The sequence below is a fragment of the Elgaria multicarinata genome, chromosome 9 (genome assembly GCF_023053635.1).
Source record: "Elgaria multicarinata webbii isolate HBS135686 ecotype San Diego chromosome 9, rElgMul1.1.pri, whole genome shotgun sequence".
Classification (NCBI taxonomy): domain Eukaryota; kingdom Metazoa; phylum Chordata; class Lepidosauria; order Squamata; family Anguidae; genus Elgaria; species Elgaria multicarinata.
Window position 1 is genome coordinate 20,140,062 of NC_086179.1, and position 17,968 is coordinate 20,158,029.

Consider the following 17,968-nt stretch of genomic DNA (forward strand, 5'->3'; position numbering starts at 1 on the left):
CACATTTTTATTGTTCCAAAATCCACTGTTGGGCTGTACTTTTCTTAGGACCAACCAAAATGTCACAAAGAATGAGCAAACTTTTGAGTTCTCCTGAACTCTTCAGGCTGGATGTTACGCAAAGCAAGGTGGGGAGGAAACAAAAAAGAACAAAAAGTTGGCTTGATATTGTAACCATAAGGTCTGCATCTAGACTCGGTCTCAAGATGGAGATTACTGATTGATTGCATTTCTGCTAGATGCTGCAGGTATGAGGTTACACCTAGAATTCTGGGACAATGGCTGACCCCCATTTTGAAAACAAAGTTCAGCTGTTACCCAAATCAGCCTTAACCAAAGCATGCAGGTTCCTTGATAGTCATATAGCAGAAGTAATGAGAAACATGACAGTCTTTATATTTACAAGACTGGAGATTAATTTTAGGTAGTGTTCTGGATATAATAGTCAGTTAAACCAAATTGCATAGCGTTATCTAGTGCAGGCTGCAATTCCAAATTTTAGTGTAAGGGAGCAATCCTATCCATGTTTAGAGAGAAGAAAGCACTGCGGGCTGGGGAGTGTTAGGAGTTGCTTGACTTTTTTCTGTGAATATGCATAGGATTGCACCTTTAAGCTCTTATTGCCTATAACTAAGTGGTAGGAGAGGCATGTTATCTTTATAGGATGGGGGGAAACTGCACAAGAAGCCAGGAAACAATAAACAATTTGTGGTTAGGGAAAAGGGGCATGGCCTTCTGGGGAATCCCTGAGAGCTGGATTGGGTCCCTTGAAGGACCAGATTTGGCTCCCAGGCCTGAGGCTCTGCAGCCCTGATATAGTGTAGCCCAGTGGCTACATTTGGTGGACTCCAATGGACGTAAAAACAAATGAAGCTCCATTGGTCCATGGTTGGGCAATAACATTATTAAGACTAATCAAAATGTCACAAAATAGTGAGCAGGCTTTTGAGTTCTCCAGAGCTCTTCAACATTGGTTGCACTTTTTGCATGTCTCAATACATTAGACAGTGATCCATATCTACTAAGTTTGGAAATCTGAGTTTTCCGTGTTTTGTGGAACAATGTTTCAGCTTTGGATTTTCCATGTGCTAGAAAGTGCTCTGAAGTTCAGCACTGTCGTATACTGATTTGTCTGTCAATGTGTGAGTTTCTTTGGCAACATTTTGACTAACCTGACCTTTTTCTCACAAGAACATTTGATTGCAGATATTTGAACTGGACGTGACATGTTGAAAGCCATAGTCACTGGCAAAAATTTTGAATTCATATTGTAAACCGAATCAGACATTAACATATAGTATGCCACATATTTTTGTGAACCGCCCAGAGAGCTTCGGCTATTGGGCGGTATAAAAATGTAATAAATAAATAAATAAATAAATAAAATCTTAAAAAGATGGATTTAGTATGCTGTCAGATATTCTTACAAGGCTATTTCAGGATAGTGGGAATAGTAATCTAAGACAAATAAACAAATTTGCTAGAATATATAAAGATATCAACATCCACTTTCTACTAATGTCTTTAATCTACCATCAGTTCTTCACAATGGCTCTTTCTATTGCCTAGGTTAGTATTTGGGGTGGGGGCAGGTGGCCTTTTTTAAACCATCTTATCACTATGCAGATTTATTTGTGGCCAATATATCAGATTTCCGGCTCTTTATTAACATTTTCAATGCCCATGTGTCCCTCATATATTTTCTGAAATATGTGCTTTTGCTTCTCTCAATCAGTGAACAAATCCATTACAGATAGGTTTGTTTTAAATTTAAAAATATGGAGCAGGTTTGTATTTCTTGGTTGGATTGGAGCAATACCTTTATTAGTTGCTGCAGTGTGGTGTCTTTTGCTGTGGCTTCTGCAAATTCCTGTCACAATTTTTATTGATACTGGGCAACTTTGCTTTATCAAATTGACATGAATAATGTCAAATAACTTATTATTTTTATAAATTCATTTCAAATGTAGTAGAATCATAGAATAGTAGAGTTGGAAGGGGACTATAAGGCCATCGAGTCCAACTCCCTGCTCAATACAGGAATCCACCCTAAAGCATACCTGACAGGTGGTTGTCCAGCTGCCTCTTGAAGGCCTCTAGTGTGGGAGAGCCCACAACCTCCCTAGGTAACTGGTTCCAGTATGTAACTAGTTCCAGTAGGTAGCTAGTATGTCCTGTATGACCAGTTTCAGAAGCCATGTGTTGAAAAGAAAAAAAGATTAAAAAAAATTAATGAAGCATTTCCGTGGAGCCTCTTTGGTGCTCGCTCTTGCTTCAGCACAAAACGGCAGCTTGTGTGGAGTGTCTAACGAATATGCGAGTATTGTTATTCAGTAAAAGAGACATATGCTTCACCAAAATATGGGGAGGTGGCTATGTTATCACAAATGAGCTGACAATTAATTCTTTGTGAGGAGTTAATTCACATGACATAATAAAACTAGTGGGTGGTGGGTGTGGTATGTATGTTTTATAAAGGTGTGGACAGTGATGTAAAAGATATGTACATACCTGAAAGCCAGTGATCAGTTGAGGATCCAGAAATACATGTCATCTCATGCAGTGCTTGAAGCAGTCCGCAGTTTAGTTTATCCACTTGCATATACTTTCTGTTAGTTTGATTAGATGGCTTTTATTTTATCACTAAAACACTGACGCTCTTTCAATCTGTGTCTTTTTAGGAGAAGACTGATGTGGAAGGAACGCTATTTGTTTACACAAGGTGAGAAATTATTATTTTTAAGATCAACCCCTTAAAATTATGCCACTCTCAAAGAACAGAAAAACAGAGCAAGTGAAATGATACCTTTGGTTTGGATCAACAGGTGCACATTTCTGAACTACATCTTGAATAGGTGTGAATGTTCAAAGCACATACTACAAAAGATGCCCAATCTGATGTGAACATGATAAAGTAGTATTTTGTTTTTTAAAAGGACTATAAATTGATGGGTCTTGGTTAAGAGGCTTCTTATTACCTCCCCTTCCCCAACGATAATAAGGTGAAAAAAATTCAGTAGGGTGTAAGGAAAATGTTTCTTTGCAGACTAAACAAAATAGCAATGCAAGTGGAAACAGTCTGCCAGCAAGGAATCCTGATAAATCAACATTTCTCAGATCATACTAAATTACATCCTCTTCTAAATTTGCCAGATCTGCTGCTCCTGGATTAGAAGCCATGTTAGGTTTACCACCCAATTCCTGTATCTCCTGGTTCTCTTCCTTCACAGCTACATAGTTTCTACACTGTCTCATCCCAGTTGATCCATTGCTGCTGCTTCCTGACAGTATCCTATTTCTCCTCTAATAATAACATTGTGTTAATTTACTGTGTTTTGCTCTTTTGCCTTGCCTAGTGCCCCTTTCCATGCATACAAACACAAAGCAATATAGCATGCTTCTATTTACAGCATGGTTTGTAGCACCTTTAGCAGATGTTGGGCAGCTTATATCTCTTCATATGTGCACCTGTCTGTAAACCCAAAATGCCCTGCAAAGCCTCTCGTACTTTGATAAAAATTCTCAATAGTGCTTGCTTGGAATCAACGCCAAGTGTGGCCGGAAGATCCATGTCTGTAAATATGGACACAGTTGAGATGTTGTCCACAGCAAATATGTTTGCAGCATAAAATGTAAACTAGTTCTTATGAAATTGTACTCTCTTCTAAACTCACCAGATCTTCTGCAGCCTACGATTAGAAAACATGTTTGGTTTGCCACCTAGTTTTCCCATCCCCTAGGCCTCTCCTTTCTCAGCCACACAGTTTTCAGAGCTTCCTGGGGTGGGCAGAGGTGGCTTTGAATCTGTTGCATACAAAGCCCTTCTGTTCTCCTGCGTGGGGCCTGGATTGATTCTCCCAGCTCCCCCTGCCAAACTGGTTTCAGACGGGGGAGGAATTCTGAGAAAGTAGGTAAATAAAAGCCTGGTAAATATATTTTCCCCGCCCACGTTTTCTGCCTTGGCCATCATAAGAGAACAGTAGCTTGCCTAGGACTACTGCTTAGCGAGTTTATTCCAGAGATTTGAACCAGGGTCTTTCTGGTTCATGGCAGTCTCTTAGCAACTGTGCTATGCCAACTCTTATTTCTCCATTAGCATCTTTGTAATGCTCGTTACTGATATAAATGTTAGTAAAATTCATAGGTTATATTTAAAAATCACTCCTTCAGACTGTTAAGAAGTAAAACGAGGAACAGAAATTAGAGAGTGTCTCCTCCAGATTCACTTATATGTGACTTTGTAATATTTGAAGACGAATAACAGTTGAAAGAGCTGGGTATGTCTAGACTGGAGAAAAGAAGATCAAGAGGAGACATGATAGCACTCTTGAAATATCTGAAAGGTTGTCATGCCAGGAGATGGAGCAGACTTGTTCTCTGTTGCTCAAGAGGGCAGGACTATGGGTGGAAATTGCAGGGAAGCAAATTTCAGCTAAATATTAGGAGAAACTTCCTAACAGTGAGAGCTGTTCAGCAGTGGAACAGACTTCCTCGGAAGGTGGTGGGTTCTCCTTCACTGGAGGTATTAAACAGAGTGGCCATCTCTCAGGAATGCTGTAGCTGCACCCTGCAGTGCAGAGCCTGTATTGAGCAGGAGGTTGGACTACATGATCTTTGAGGAACTGTCCAACTCTATGATTCTATTATTTCAATTTTTTACTTAAACTGGTTTATTTATAGCCTTTTATTAAGGGGGAAATAAATGTGTTTAAAAATATCAAAAGTAAGCCTCCTCTTGAAGTTAACAGTAAAATGAATTGAACAAGCTCTTCATCTGATAATTCTTTGATTGTCATCATGTTTGCTTTCTCTCACTTCCATCTTTTGTTTCATTTTCTGTTACCTCCCTTCCTGTAATACACATTCTAGTAAGTAACTCAGGGTGCAGAGACATCCTCTCAGGATTACCAAATTTGGATTGTCTCCAAGATAATTTACCTAGTGTCCTTTCCTCGACATCCAGGTTCTAATTTTGAATGGTCCATATGCATCAATTTCAATAACCATGTGTTGAACAAGAACAAAGAAAATGTTGAGCTTAAGTAGAGCCCTGCTGGACCAGACTCAGGGACCTTCTAGTCCAACATTCTGTTCACACAGTGGCCCACCAGTTGCCTGCAGGAAATCCTCAAACAGGATCTGAGGGAAATAGCACCCTCCTGCTTGTGTTCCTCAGTGATTGGTATGAAGTGGCAAATGGCCTCTGATTATGGAGGTAGCTTATAGCCATCATGATTAGTAGCCATTGATATCCTCCACGAATTTGTGTAATCCCCTTTTAAACCCATTTGTCTAATCCCCTTTTACATCCTGGTGGATATCACTGCAGTGCTGTTTGCCTGTAACGGTAGCAAATCATGGGTTAATTAATCCAAAATTTGTTGCAGTGTGTGCCAGTCTCATTCCCCATACTTTTTGAATAGTCAACTGCTGATCAGGCTGATCAGAGATTGCTACATGACATCAGAACCAGGACACTATAGGTTAATCATTGGTTAAGCCACCACAGTTAATCTACCTATTACCATGAGGTGTACTGTTGTTTAACCCATGATTAACCTACAATCACCGGGTTTGGCCTTTGCATAATAACTCCAGATCAACCCAATTGGGGATTGAATATTTAAAATGGGTGTAGAATGAACCCAGGATGCACCACAACAAATCGTGAGTTAATTAACCTAGGACTTGCTGCTGTTATGTGTGAGCTGGGTCTACATCTTGTGGTAGAAAATTAAATAGTTTAACTATGCACTGAGTTAAGTACTTCCTTTTATTTGTTCCAAATCTCATACCAATCAGCTGTATGGAAGGATCCCAGGTTCCAGTATTGTGAGAGAAGGAGAAAAACTCTCCCTCTCCACTTCCTCCACACCATGCATAATTTTATACACCTCTGTCATGTCTTCCCTTCCTTGTGTTTTTTTCTGAGCTAAGCAGTCCTAGCTCTTCCAGCCCCTTGAACATTTTAGGGCACAGTCCTATGCATGTTTAGACAGAAAAAAATCTGAACAACTCCCAGCATTCCCTAGCCAGCCATGCTAGGCAAGAAAGGGGAGACATTATAGGGATGTGTAAAATTATGCATAATGTGGAGGATAGGGTGATTGGGAGTTGTAGGAGGTTTTTTTTCCTGTCTAAACATGCTTGAGATTGCATTTCATAGTTGCTCTTTTCTGTAGTGGTAAGGGAGAGGTAATGGTAATGAAGAACCTCTGTGGAATGAGTTTTTTCACTAAATGGAATTTCTTTAGTGTAGTGCTTGCCCTTGTTTCAGCACGATAGACTGCACTCTATAAAAACTTACCTGGGGGTAAGTCCTATTGAAGTTAATGGATCTTACATTTGAGATGACATGTATAGCATTATGCTGCATTTGTGGAGAGTCGAACTAATATGATATTAATAAAGTGGGAGCAGACCTCTGATTCTTGAAGTGTAAATTTGGGAACATTCAAGTACATTTGTAAAACTGTTCTCACTTATGTTAGTTGCTAATTTGCTGAGAAGTTGAGCTCTTCCTAGGAGCATTCTTGCCAAACTCTTACAAAGTAAGTCTTTAAAAGCACAATCATATGTATAGTTGGACAGAAAAAGTCCTACAATCTTGGGAGCTGTAGGACTTTTTACTGTCTAAATGTGTAGGATTGCACCCTATAGTATTTTTAATAGTCAGTAACAGTATTCAGGGTAACTTTCACAGAATACTTCATGTTGAATGAAGTTAACTGCAGAAGCAGTAATTAAAAGATGATGTATAACATCCAAATGGAAGCTGCTACCCAAAGAGGTAAACATGGAGAAACTGAATTGAAGTAAAGTTTGTAAAGAAAATGAAAATTACCCCTCTTCCTCCAGAAACAAGCATTTCCTAAGGCTTTCAGAAGGTACAGTATCTTTTTACAAAATTATAGCATTAGCTATGCAGCAAAGTGTTCTAATGTATTTATCATAATCTAGTACAGATTTTTTTTATTTGATTCAGTGGTTTTGGCTTTGATAATTTGCAGGTCAGCTTCACCGAAGTATGGATTCACCATCATGAATAGGCTTAGCATGGAGAATCGGACAGAACCTATAACAAAAGATCTGGATTTCCAGTTACAGGACCCTTTTCTGCTTTACAGAAATGCCAGATGTGAGTAACTCTTTTATGCATGGGATAGAATTATTTTTGAGGTAACATTATGGTTCTTGTAGACTCCTTCTGAAAATCTCATCTAGTTAATAACACACCCTAATATGTGTTCTGAAACTTTTTCAGAAACTTCCATATCAAGGAGGAAATTTCAGTATTATGTACATCAAAACATGAAAAAGTGTTGTTTAAAGTTTCTTCCTTCTTAAGGAAGTACATTAAATATAGTTAATGCATCATTTTACATAGATTATATCACAAATTTCCAGGTTCTCTAGCATGATCAAGAAATGAAATGCAAGGGCAAGGCTATGTTCAGACAAGTGGGCTCAGTTCTCCCAGTAACTCCCATTGAGTTATATGTTTAGACAAGTTACTGGTATAATAGCAAGGGTTTAACTATGTTGAATAACGTCTTAGGGGGCTCAGTCACCCTTAATGATGGCTGGTTTGACTTTTCTCCCTGCTGATCTTGACAACAATCAAACCTAGGAAGAAAGTTCATCCTCCTCCTAGCCATCTAACTATCCAGAGATCCAAAATACAGAACAGCCTGGCCACAGCAAGAACAGACTTGCCAAAAGAATGAGGAAAATACTGGTTTAGAACCCCATGGTGGGAAAAACAGCCAGGGGGCATTTTGGGCAGAGAAGCAACAGGAACACAAAGGGTTAAGTGCCCCCTTCTCTATTCTAAATTTCCCTCTCCTGAAGCTGCTTTTTTTAAGTGTGGCATTGAGGTTTATTTGTATGTCATGTGCAATTGCCCCTTATTTAGTTTTTATGTAACAGTAGCAACTAGTGACAGAACAGCTTGTAGCTCTATTATGCTAGGACTTTCACAAATGTATATTAATAAACAATCCATCTGCCTAAGATATTACAGAGTTCTCTATATTTTAAAATTAAATTAGACTAGTAGGCGTAACAAACACATGAAAGCGATGAGAAAAGCTGAATTGTTTTTTTGTGATATAAATGTTTGTACACAGACTGATTGCTCACGTAATATCACAAGAGTTGATTTTCCCCTCAGGTTTACATGTTGGGCTCAAGGAAATATAGAGAGCGAGGTACTCTTTTAAAAGTATTGATACCCTCTTTGTGAGAATCAGGGCACTTTTAGGATTTGGGACTGATGCACATGTAACATTGGCTTTCTCTTTATAATCGTCGCGATTGGGAGCCATAAATGTTAAGAAAACATTAGCACTGGCCCTAAGCATGGTGAAGGCTTACCTTGAACTGAAGCCACATGGCTAAGTCACATGAAACATACTTTGAATTAAGCCTGCTACCATAGCTTCATGAATAATTATAACTGGCTTGTTGCAATTGTTCTGCTGACACTTGAATAATCTTGGTGTCTCTTCTGGAGTTTATATAAAAATATGGCCAATGAGAACAAAAGCACTGCTATAATTGACAAAGAACAGGAAGCAGGACATTCCTTCCCCTCCCCTTTCCATAAAAAGAATTAATTTCTGCTTCTCTTGCTTGCCATCCAGTTGGGAAGCCTGAGCAAGATGGCATCCTTAACAATACAGCATTCATCAGCATTCTTTTGTCTATTATGTTGTTGCCTATTATTCCTAACTCTTCAGTCTTTGCTAGATTTGGTGATGGTGGACTATGAATAGTTTTTACAACATTATTTTATCATGATGAGATAGGAGACTGCAAACTAGGAAATGAAATGAAATGAAATGTTTGACATAAGAGTACCATCCAATTCAGGTGAGGCACTTTTAAGTCCCCTTTTGATTTCAGTAGGAGAAACTAAGCATGTGTTTAGCACTTGCATTGGAAGTGCTCTAGGTGTAAAATGTGGCATGTGTATGACAATCGACCCAATTCACTTCTCCGCTTCCTTTTAATACTTTCTAAAATAAGCTGACTGTTTTAGTTCATCCTCACACAGTGGTTCAGACCATTATATCATTGCTTATGAAGATGAAATACAAATGAGCTTTTCCCCTATGCAAACAGCCTCTTCACATTGCAATCCAGCAAACAAGGGGCAGGATCCAATGGGGGCCTTCTGCACATGCCCAGCCCTACTGGCCCAGCCCTACTGGCCCCTTACTACTGGCGGCCATGTCGTAGCACTTTTGCAGGCAAGCCCCGAAAGGAGTGGAAATGCTCGTTTCTGGAAGGGGCAGTTCACGTCCCTTCCAGAAACAACCTTTTCTGCTCGTTTTGGAGGCTTGCCCACAGAAGTGCTACATTGCAGTGGCCAGAGATAGGGGCTGTGCGCGCACTGGGTCTGGTGGGGCTGGCCATGCACAGAATGCCCCTGTTGATCCTGCCCCAGGATCCTAAACCACTGATAGAATTTGTTTTTGGATCTCGGTTTGTTCCAAACCTGGTAACCAGTTTAGATGAAATGGGAAACTATGATTGATTAGATACTTCTGGGTTTGATTGCTCACAAGGCAAAAGGCTCATTCATATCTCTTCTTAATGAGCTCAGATATGATCATCTGAATGAATGCATTGTTTGCTTTTGTCCTTCAACTGAATGTTTTTCCATCCCCTCTTCAATTCAAATGTTTAGTCAAAAGCATCTCCATTCTAGGGGCAAATACGTTTCATGACCCCAACTACATGCATGAGTAAATTCAATAATAGCTATTTGCTTGGCCCAGCTAACCATAGCTTGGAAGCAAAATTAGTGCTTGCTGTAAGAAAATTACCTTTTTATGCATTGTCATTACACTGGCTGTTACTTAAGTTCCTTGAATACCTATAAACTATTTTTCTGTTATGTGTGATTTTGAATAACATATTTTTGTCTGTATTTTAATGCTGGTTAAGCTATTTTGTACAATATAAAAATGAGCACTTGCTATTATTAAACACAATTCTAGCAATATCATAATTTTGAAAGTCAAGTAGGAGGACTGAAGAATTAAATGAAAACCTTTGAAGTGTGTTGATAATTGCAACGTTCTATTAAACAAACTTTGAAACCAGTTTGATTTCATGGTGCAGGTATCCAAAGAAACTGAAATCTATTTGTAACAGCGAGGGACTCAAAAGTTTTGCTTTTGAGAGATAAAACATTCCTATGTTGTACAAGGAAATATCATTGTTCTCCAATAAATGCCGAGATGCTGGCTCAAAATCTGTCACAAATATAGACAAAATTATTGTATGAGGTGGACTAGTACTGGAGCACCAAAAAATCTTTAGATGGTATTTCTGGCGTGAATTAATTAATGTATATGCAGTCTTCCACCTGAGAGCAGGAGAATGTACTATATCAATGATTTACAAAATATGTTTTGGAAAACTGGGTTCCTCAGAAGAAGGCATTTGATGAAGTTTTCATGAGCGATTGATTGACATATTTGAGAATAACTGATATTGACAGCCGGGGTATTCGGATTATAGAAAATTTGTACTGGAATCAAACAGCCTCAGTTTGTATAGATGGAGAATTATTTGAAGAAGTTCAAATCCAAAGAGGAGTGAGACAGGGTTGCGTTATATCACCTGTACTGTTCAAATTGCATTCCGAAGTTTTATTTAACGAAGTACTCGCCGAACAAACAGCTGGGATAAACATCAGTGGAAAGGTATTTTACAAGGGAAAATTGAAGGAAAAAGATCAGTGGGAAGAAGATGAACATCATAGCTAAAGAATTGAGGGAATGGTATAGCTGTACTTCTACACGATTATTTAAAGCAGCAGTGTCAAAAACAAAAATAGCTATAATGATAGCTAAACTTCGATAGGAGAATGCACCTTAAAAAGAAGATTATCAGGAAGTTCTTCAAGTTGTGAGACGCCCTGAGAACCCTTGCTGTAGGATAGCCTATGAATACTGTTGATAAATAATGAATAAGTAATAGTGGACAAACTTTTTGCAAGATTGGTTGACAACCATTACCAGTCTTCTACACTGTGCAGTCGCAAGAAAGTCTTGGGTGGGTTTTAGGGTGCAGTCTCATAAGGTAAATAATGAAGCCCGGCCAAGTTCATGCCTCCAGACACATCCCACAACGATCTGCAAGATATTGGAGTTCTGTGGTACACACATAGGAAGGGGTTCCCTGAAGTGAGTTTGAAAAGTATTAATCTAGAAGAATGGTTGGAATATTTTGCGTGTATCCAGTGTTAAAGCTCCATCTGACAAGTGTTTTATTGCACGCTCGTTACTGGGCAATCACGGAGTTTGCTCAAGTTCCTCACATGACATCATCTGCCTTCCGCGCACCTTCTGCCCCTTCTGGCCTTCCTTGCGTGACATCACGCTAGTCCTTTTCCAGCTTCATTGGCTGCCAGTCCAGGCCCTGGCCCGATTCAAAGTGCTGGTATTAACATTTAAAGCCCTAAACGGCTTGGGGCCAGGCTATCTGAAGGAACGCCTCCTCCCATATGTACCTGCCCGGACCCTAAGGTCATCCTCAGGGGTCCTTCTTCGCGAGCCCCTGCCAAAGGAAGTGAGGAGGGCCTTCTCTGCTGTGGCATCCCAGCTGTGGAATGAGCTCCCTAAGGAGGTTCGCTTGGCACCTACATTATATGCCTTTAGATGCCAGGTGAAGACCTTTTTATTCTCCCAGCATTTTAACAGCCTATAAATAAATTTTAACTGGTGTTTTAAATTTGTAATTTTGCATTGCTGCTGTTTTTATCTGGTTGAGCTTTTATATTGTATTTTATATTATGGTTTTCTACTGTTGTTTTATGCTTTGAATGTTTTTAATTTTTGTGAACCGCCCAGAGAGCTCTAGCTATTGGGTGGTATAGAAATGCAATAAATAAATAAATAAACCCTCATTAAGTCCAATTTTTTTAAAACTTGGAATTGCTGCTCTCTCCTGCTGTGTGCAGGAGAAGCAGCGCCATTAGAACAGTGGACTCAATGGGCCTCGTGCTCGTTCTGTACTTCCTCTTTTGAAAAGAAAAAGTAACTGAGGAACAAAAACACGGGCAGAGAAGCAAAGGTAGGGAGCATGTTAACCCCCGGTGTGATGCAGCTTCATGCCTAACATACGTTTTCTTTTTTTTCAGTGGGTCTACTCTAAGTAGGACTAATGTTGGATACAAATCTTCAATTCTGCAATTTTGTGATAACGCCTACATTGGCAGCTGGTAAAATTTGGAGTTGGTGGGGTTGTGTATGCATAAAGCACATGCTGCTACAACAGTTGTAGTGATGCACATACACAGTGGTACAACTAGATAATGCTAGACCCTGGATTTAGTGGTCTTACAGGGGGCCCTTTTTGATGGCCTTGTGTATTACCTCAGTTGTGAAGAACACAATTCATTCCCAGTCTCACTCTCTCTCTCACACACACACACTGCATTATTTCATGTTTTACTAGAACAACAAAACCTGTTTGCCAGCCCTGATGATGATGATGATGATGATGATGATTTGTATCCTGCCTTTTGCCCAATACTGGGCCAAAAATACTGAATAAAAATAAATAAATTCTTGAGCATGTGCAGTTTTGACTTTTAAACTTACTTAACTTAACTAAACTAACTAAACTTAAATTATAGCACCATCTTGATTATGCGATTAAAATGGAATTTGCTGTCCTGCCACTCTACACATTTTCTTGGGAATTAGCAACATTTTGTTGTAGAAAAGGATAGTATATTTTAAAGTAAAAATAATAAAATGAGCATCTGTTATCAGGTATATGCCTGATCGATTGTCCTAACTATATATATATTAAAAATATTAAGAAAGGCTGCTAAGGCGACCAGTATCAATCCAATGGACCCCAGTATACCCATGGTGAACCAGATGCTGGGCCTGTTAGCTGCTACCTTATAGGCCCCTTCCAACTCTACCATTCTATGCTTTCAAGTGGATTCCTGCATTCAGCAGGGGGTTAGCTTTGATGGCTTTGTAGGTCTTTTCCAACTGTACTATTCAATGATTCTATGCCCTCTCTTGCCTGCTGGTAGGCAAGAAAGGGTTTCCTGGGCTCCAAGGTCCTGGACTTTGGCCTCAAGGTCAAGCCCTAGCTGTACCAATACACATCCAACATACACGTAAAGAGATAAAGAACAAGATAAAAATGCTAACACCAACTGACAGACTGCCAACACTAGGCTGCGCCTCCTGAAAACAACTCTGTTTCGATAAGCCGTCCTCAACTGACTAGCCACTGTTTTTCTGGTTCCTTTGTTTTTAAATTGAACAATTTTAATTTGCTTTTTAAATCTTTTTTTCTTTTACTGTTTATACCTATGTTCACCGCTCTGGAATCTGTGTTAGGAAGTTGAGCGGTATATAAATATAGTTAATAATAATAATAATAATAATAATAATAATAATAGTAAAAATCTTTTCTTATTTGCTCTCTTTTCTTATTTGTTACAAAGGACTTTTCAGATTCACCTTTCCTTCTCTCAAAAATATTAATCCAAGTAGTGTAGTATCAACCATTAATAAAGTTCATTGGCAGATCAGACCTTTTGAGTAACAAAAGTAATTGTGGGGAATTGTTGTTCATGTGACAGATGGAATCATTTCAAAAACATATCATCTAGATTCCAGATTATTATTATTATTTATTTATTTATTTATATAGCACCATCAATGTACATGGTGCTGTACAGAGTAAAACAGTAAATAGCAAGACCCTGCCGCATAGGCTTACATTCTAATAAAATCATAATAAAGCAATAAGGAGGGGAAGAGAATGCACCAAACAGCCACAGGGTAGGGTAAAACTAGCAGTATAAAGTCAGAACATGTGACTTTATAACAGAACATGTGATAGTTTTATCATGTGATCCTAGTTGAGAGTCCAGAGAAGCAAAATAGGTGGAATACACAAGATACCTTCGTTCCTGCCAGGAAACACACCGCTGAATAGTGACTGATGAAAATGCTAGCTGTGAATATCTTTTGAGCAAAAGTTCTAAAGTTAAGCATAAACTAAAGTTTAACATGCAGCGCAGCGTATGCTTTGCCTCCATTACGGTATCCCTTTTTTCAAGGCAAATAGCACCTGTCATTTGTGGCAGCCTTCATGGCAGGTGCCATAGCTCAGTACTGGAGCTCATGCTTTGTGTGGAGAAGGTCCCAAGTTCAGTTACCAGCATCACAAAGTAATGAATTTCGTGTAGCAGGGATCAGAAAGATTTCTGCTTCAGGTGTTGGAGAGCTGCTGCCAATCAGAGCAGACAGTACTGGGCAAAATGAACCAATGGTCTCTGATTCAGTGTAAGGCAATTTTGTTAAGTTTATATGCTAGCTGGGCTGTTTGTATAATGGTAAAAATAATTTTACTTCAAATGATTCACATAACTAATGGGACTGCCTAATTCTCCTGCAAGTGTACAGGTAAACATCAGTTTCTCACTGCAACCACCACATGAATACATGTGTAATTCACAACTATATTAGGTTCAGTCTACATTTTAATGTTCAATATTATATCAAAGCAAAGCTATGGTATGTGAAAAGAGATGGACTTAAGTGCCTAAGATAGCAGTGCTATGTAGACTGTCAGCATCTAGTGCTGATTTTACATTGGGTTGTTCTCCAATTTGGAGTGGGAGGGGAAATGTATCTGAGAGGGGATACTCAAGGCACTTTTGGAGCTTTCTGAGGATGAGAGTGTAATTCATAAAAGTAACTAATTCATTTCACCATACAATAGCAGAGTTTCCCTTTATGGGTTCTGAACATGGGCAACAGACTAGTCTGGACATTTCTTGTTGAGAGCACATTGCCAACTGGAAATTCTGGACATCTCTTCGAGATAAGATAAGCCACACCAAGTAGACAGTAGTTAAAAGTTGGGACACTGGTTGTGTTTTTTTAAGAGAGACATTTCAAGTGCTTTCTATTCCTGTTACTTCCTGTTACAGAATACCCACTGACAGAGGTTCTGTATTCTGATTTTGTGCAAACAGATAAAGTCAATCAAAATCCTGTGTGACTGTGTACTAACCTTTGAATAATGAGGGATAGGAAAACTCAAATTACACATAAGCTAAACATTTGGAAATCAGTATTGTTAGCAGAGTTTTAAAAGGCTAGATCTATCCTCTGCCAAGTTACTTATGCATAGGCCCCATTGATTTCATTGGGGCTACAGGGAAGAGGAAGGGAGGCTTGGAGGGTGACAGACTCCGAAAGAATGCCCAGGTTGTGTGGTGTGGCGTAGATAAATGTCTGTTGAGATTTATGAAATTTTACAAATGCATAAATTAAGGTGCCTCTGATGAATTGAGCTGTAGCCTATAAAAGCTAGTCTCTAGTACAACAGATTATCTTTTGGAGGTGCTGCACAGCACTTTTTGACTTCTGGTACATTGCAATATTCTCTCCAGTTCTACATTCCCTGCTCCTAGATCTTGTGCTGCACTCTAGATACTGTATATCTCCCTTGCTCCCCGCCTCCTTCACTATTTTACCTTTCTAGATGGAAAAGCATTGACGTTAATTAGGTGCTTAGGATACAACATTATTTGCTGAACCTGCATATATATCTCTTTAAGGGCCCTGCAAATTCTATAGCACTCTCTCTCTCTCTCTCTCTCTCATATATTTAGAAACAGAATGTTGGAATACTTCATCTGCAGTTTTCACATTTCACTACGTTATTTCAGATGCCATAAAATAGAGTTTCTTTTCAAAGAATTATCTCCTTACCTCCAGGCGGAATGTAGAAGCAGCTGAGTTGGGTTTCATGGACCATCTTGCCAGTATACTTCACTCCGGGCTCCCCCGGCAGGTGTTTAGGGAGTGGACGATATGCTGAAGTAGCTTGCCGAACAATGGTCTGAAACATCCTGTTCTTCCAAATGAATGTTCACAGCCCAAATAGATAAATAGCAAAAGTAAACTCTCTCCTCGGTGGCACTGTAGCTTAGAAGTATTCAAACCTAATCACCCCAAAATATGTGAAGATAGCAAATGTGCGTTAAATGGCCATAATGCAGAGTTTTTAGGAAAGCACTTTAAATCTGAGCAATGTCTCATGTGTTGCCCTTTTCTTTTTCAGTTCTTCCTCCCAGTCTTTTGCTTACAGTCTGTGCCTTATGCTTGCTTAAAATCCCTCTCCTCCTCCGTTAGTTTTACAGAAATCTTGGACTGAGAAGTGAAGATAATGGGCTCCATCTGCCTGTCAGTTCATCACCTCCCTGAGTCATGGAGGTCTCTGGTTTTCATACATCATCACCACCACCATCTCTGATAACGTACTCTTGTGTTTGGAGGAAAATGTCTTTCTAAAGGGGTTCTTGGACATTCTGGGCTTCAGTCAACAAGAAAACTTTGTTTTCCAGAGATATTAACTATATATATATGTGAGGGGGGAGAGAGAAAAGTCTAATATAGTTACAAAATGGTAATAAACACATGAAGCTAATGCAATACAGATCATGCAATGCATGTCTGGATCCTTTCATCTACATATAATATGACTCATGTAAAGTGTCTGTTCTTAAAACTAGCCTTCACATATTTTCCAACAAATAAGTGAAGGATAGCATCTCCTTAAAAGGAAAGGAATGCAGTCTACCCTGTAACTATGCAACCTTTCCAGTGAAATTAATCTTGAAATTGCCAATGGCTCCACAGATTGGCCTCAGAAGATGGGTGAAGAGGCTCACTTTTTGTGTCTGGGATTGTAAATCATTCAGGAGCAGCATGCTTTAATGGCTGTGTTTCCTTCACTTTATATTCAGACTTTATGCAGATTAATACAATTTATCTGGTTACTAGTCTCTTCCAGACAGGAGACTTCCCCTTTTGTAAACATACATTCCTTACTGTGTCATAACACTGCTCAAGGTACTGTTGAAATTCCCACTTGCTTCTGTCTTTACTGTACTCATTTAAAGTGCCATTTTTCTTTTTCTGAGTTGGTGATCCTGTGGCATTTGCACCATTGTTTTTATTTAATGAAAGGAACCAGTAATAAATACTACGATGGAGTTATAAATCCTTTTGCTTTCAACCCGAAATCAATCACAGTTTTCTTGGACCAAAGAGAGTTTTCTGCTCTTGCCAATACTAAGCCATAACTGGTCATGTTGGGATAGAGATGGATTTCATTTGCTTTGAGGCATCTGGTTTAGGCAGTTCTTTTTGGATTGAGATATTTAAGTAGGCAACTGAGGTCCCACACCCTACACATGTGCAGGTATCACCAGCCTCAATGCATGTGTGTGCACATTTGTGAAGTCACATGGTCTGTCATTATGTGAAATAGAGGTGAAGTGTGCCATATTGGGGAATGTGGTGTTTCTTAAAGAAAAGATGAAGTATTTTTTTTTATTTTGGCAGTTTACAATGTATACTTTACTTATCTTTTTAAATAAGGTATGATGTTAGGAATGGAATACTAGTGACTTGTGGGATGGAAGGTGGGGATTTTGCCTGTACATGTCTACTCTACTCAGGCCAAAGGAGAATTACAGGGAGACTAGCCTCATTAGCCAAAGAGACCTCTCTGCGCCAATAGTATCAGATTTAGCTGATACTCTCTGTCTCTGATAAAAGCTTCTGGGTCAGGCTTTCTTGCTGTATGAGCAATGAAGAAACTTACGCTTGCTTTCTGCAGGCTGCTTTTGCCTTCTTTGCCTCTGTCTTTGCCTTCACAGGAGTGAGATCTAACAAAAATACATACTTTCCTGCTCCCTAACCCTATGCCTTCGTGGACGTTATGTACCAGATAATGTCAGATCATGCTTGTATTAATAGTATGTATCACAGTTATATCCATCACAGTTATGTTTTCAGGAGATGAGATCTCTCATTTTGATATCCATAAAGATGGCGTAGAAGTAATTGCTCCTTCTTTTTTAAATCTTTGAAGTTTCTGTTGAGGAGACCCATTCAGA

The 17,968-nt window shown here is 39.1% G+C and overlaps 2 protein-coding genes across 4 annotated transcripts in view; one reads left to right on the top strand and one right to left on the bottom strand.

The window, feature by feature from the left end:
* The window catches only part of CACNA1C (calcium voltage-gated channel subunit alpha1 C), a 609,442-nt gene extending 593,498 nt beyond the window's left edge, over nucleotides 1-15,944 (bottom strand). For both annotated transcript variants that reach the window (XM_063134894.1, XM_063134895.1), the window contains exon 1: nucleotides 15,774-15,944. In XM_063134894.1, the coding sequence (XP_062990964.1) occupies nucleotides 15,774-15,912 (139 nt within the window). In that variant the 5' untranslated portion in view covers nucleotides 15,913-15,944. The remainder of the gene's footprint in view (nucleotides 1-15,773) is intronic.
* The window catches only part of DCP1B (decapping mRNA 1B), a 49,378-nt gene that overhangs the window by 1,729 nt on the left and 29,681 nt on the right, over nucleotides 1-17,968 (top strand). The window contains exons 2-3 of one of the 2 annotated variants that reach the window (XM_063134896.1): nucleotides 2,682-2,722; nucleotides 7,011-7,138. In XM_063134896.1, the coding sequence (XP_062990966.1) occupies nucleotides 2,682-2,722; nucleotides 7,011-7,138 (169 nt within the window). Of the gene's footprint in view, nucleotides 1-2,681; nucleotides 2,723-7,010; nucleotides 7,139-17,968 lie in introns of those variants that run through there. The other variant, XM_063134897.1, reaches the window with a different exon arrangement.